Source organism: Otolemur garnettii, unplaced genomic scaffold (genome assembly GCF_000181295.1).
Source record: "Otolemur garnettii isolate 467f Iridium unplaced genomic scaffold, OtoGar3 scaffold00177, whole genome shotgun sequence".
NCBI lineage: Eukaryota > Metazoa > Chordata > Mammalia > Primates > Galagidae > Otolemur > Otolemur garnettii.
Genome location: NW_003852572.1, coordinates 1,081,368 through 1,082,367, shown reverse-complemented (window position 1 = coordinate 1,082,367; position 1,000 = coordinate 1,081,368). Strand labels below are relative to the sequence as shown.

Below are 1,000 nucleotides of genomic sequence, written 5' to 3'. Positions count from 1 at the left end.
AAAAAAAAAAGGTGAAAAATGGATTATTCTCTTGACAAAAAACCCAGGTCTGCCTTTTAACCTCTTAGTTTAGAAGTAAAAGCTCAATTATTTAATGGACCCTCCAAGCAGTTTTGTAGAACAAGCCTGTGCATTTGTCAAAGAAACTACTGTCAGCACTTCAAACATTCTATTAAATAGCACAGATAATGTAAACTCACTTTAATCTTCTTGAAAATGTCTGCAACAAGAGGAAAAGAAAAAAAAATCCTTTCGCTCTTGATGTTCCATTTTATAGGTGATCCTTTGTTTCTTCACTGATTAAAAGGTTGGCTCTTTGCTTCCTTGCCAGTTTAATGAGGATTCTCTTAAAAGCCACTGTCATTTATGGAGAATATGCTTTACAAAGATGGCCTAAGGGATTTTACCTCAAAGGCCTGAAAAGTCAGCCCCACGTGGTAGTCCTCCAACACCGTGATTTTCCACACACATTCTTTCATCGGGCGATAGTCATCTGGATAATTTGGAGACTGGATCTGTCCTTCATTTTTACGAATCTCACCTCCACAGATGGCTGAAGAAAGCAGAAATAAGCAAATAAATAAACCTAGACACACGACTTTCTCATTTTCTTCTAAGGGAATATGTAACTTCAGTTCCATTAGCTGAGTACACAAAAACCAGGTTACAAGGATTAAGGCTGGCTGACTGCTCTGTTGCAGATATTTAGATGGCAAAAAAACTTAAGTCACTTAACTATAAACATTAGGTAATAATCAGCCAAAGAAAACATGCTTTTAATTACTGTTATGTCACACATTAACAAAAAAAGCATTTTAGTATTTTTTTTTAACCATTAAAAACCCTTAGCAATTTTGCACATTTCTTGTTTGTGAGTTTGTTCTGTGAGTCCCTGAACTGTTTCTTCCTTTGGTAATTCGACCACAGGTAAAAGAGCCCTCAGAAGAGAAGCTTCAACCAGAGCAGAGCACACTGAGTCTCAGACAGCAAGACGTGTCCC

General features: G+C 37.0%; 1 protein-coding gene across 2 annotated transcripts in view; it reads right to left on the bottom strand.

The window, feature by feature from the left end:
* Positions 1-1,000, bottom strand: part of TLL1 (tolloid like 1) — a 238,694-nt gene that overhangs the window by 59,811 nt on the left and 177,883 nt on the right. For both annotated transcript variants that reach the window (XM_012811834.1, XM_003800491.1), the window contains exon 12: positions 408-553. In XM_012811834.1, coding sequence (XP_012667288.1) covers positions 408-553 — 146 coding nt within the window. The remainder of the gene's footprint in view (positions 1-407; positions 554-1,000) is intronic.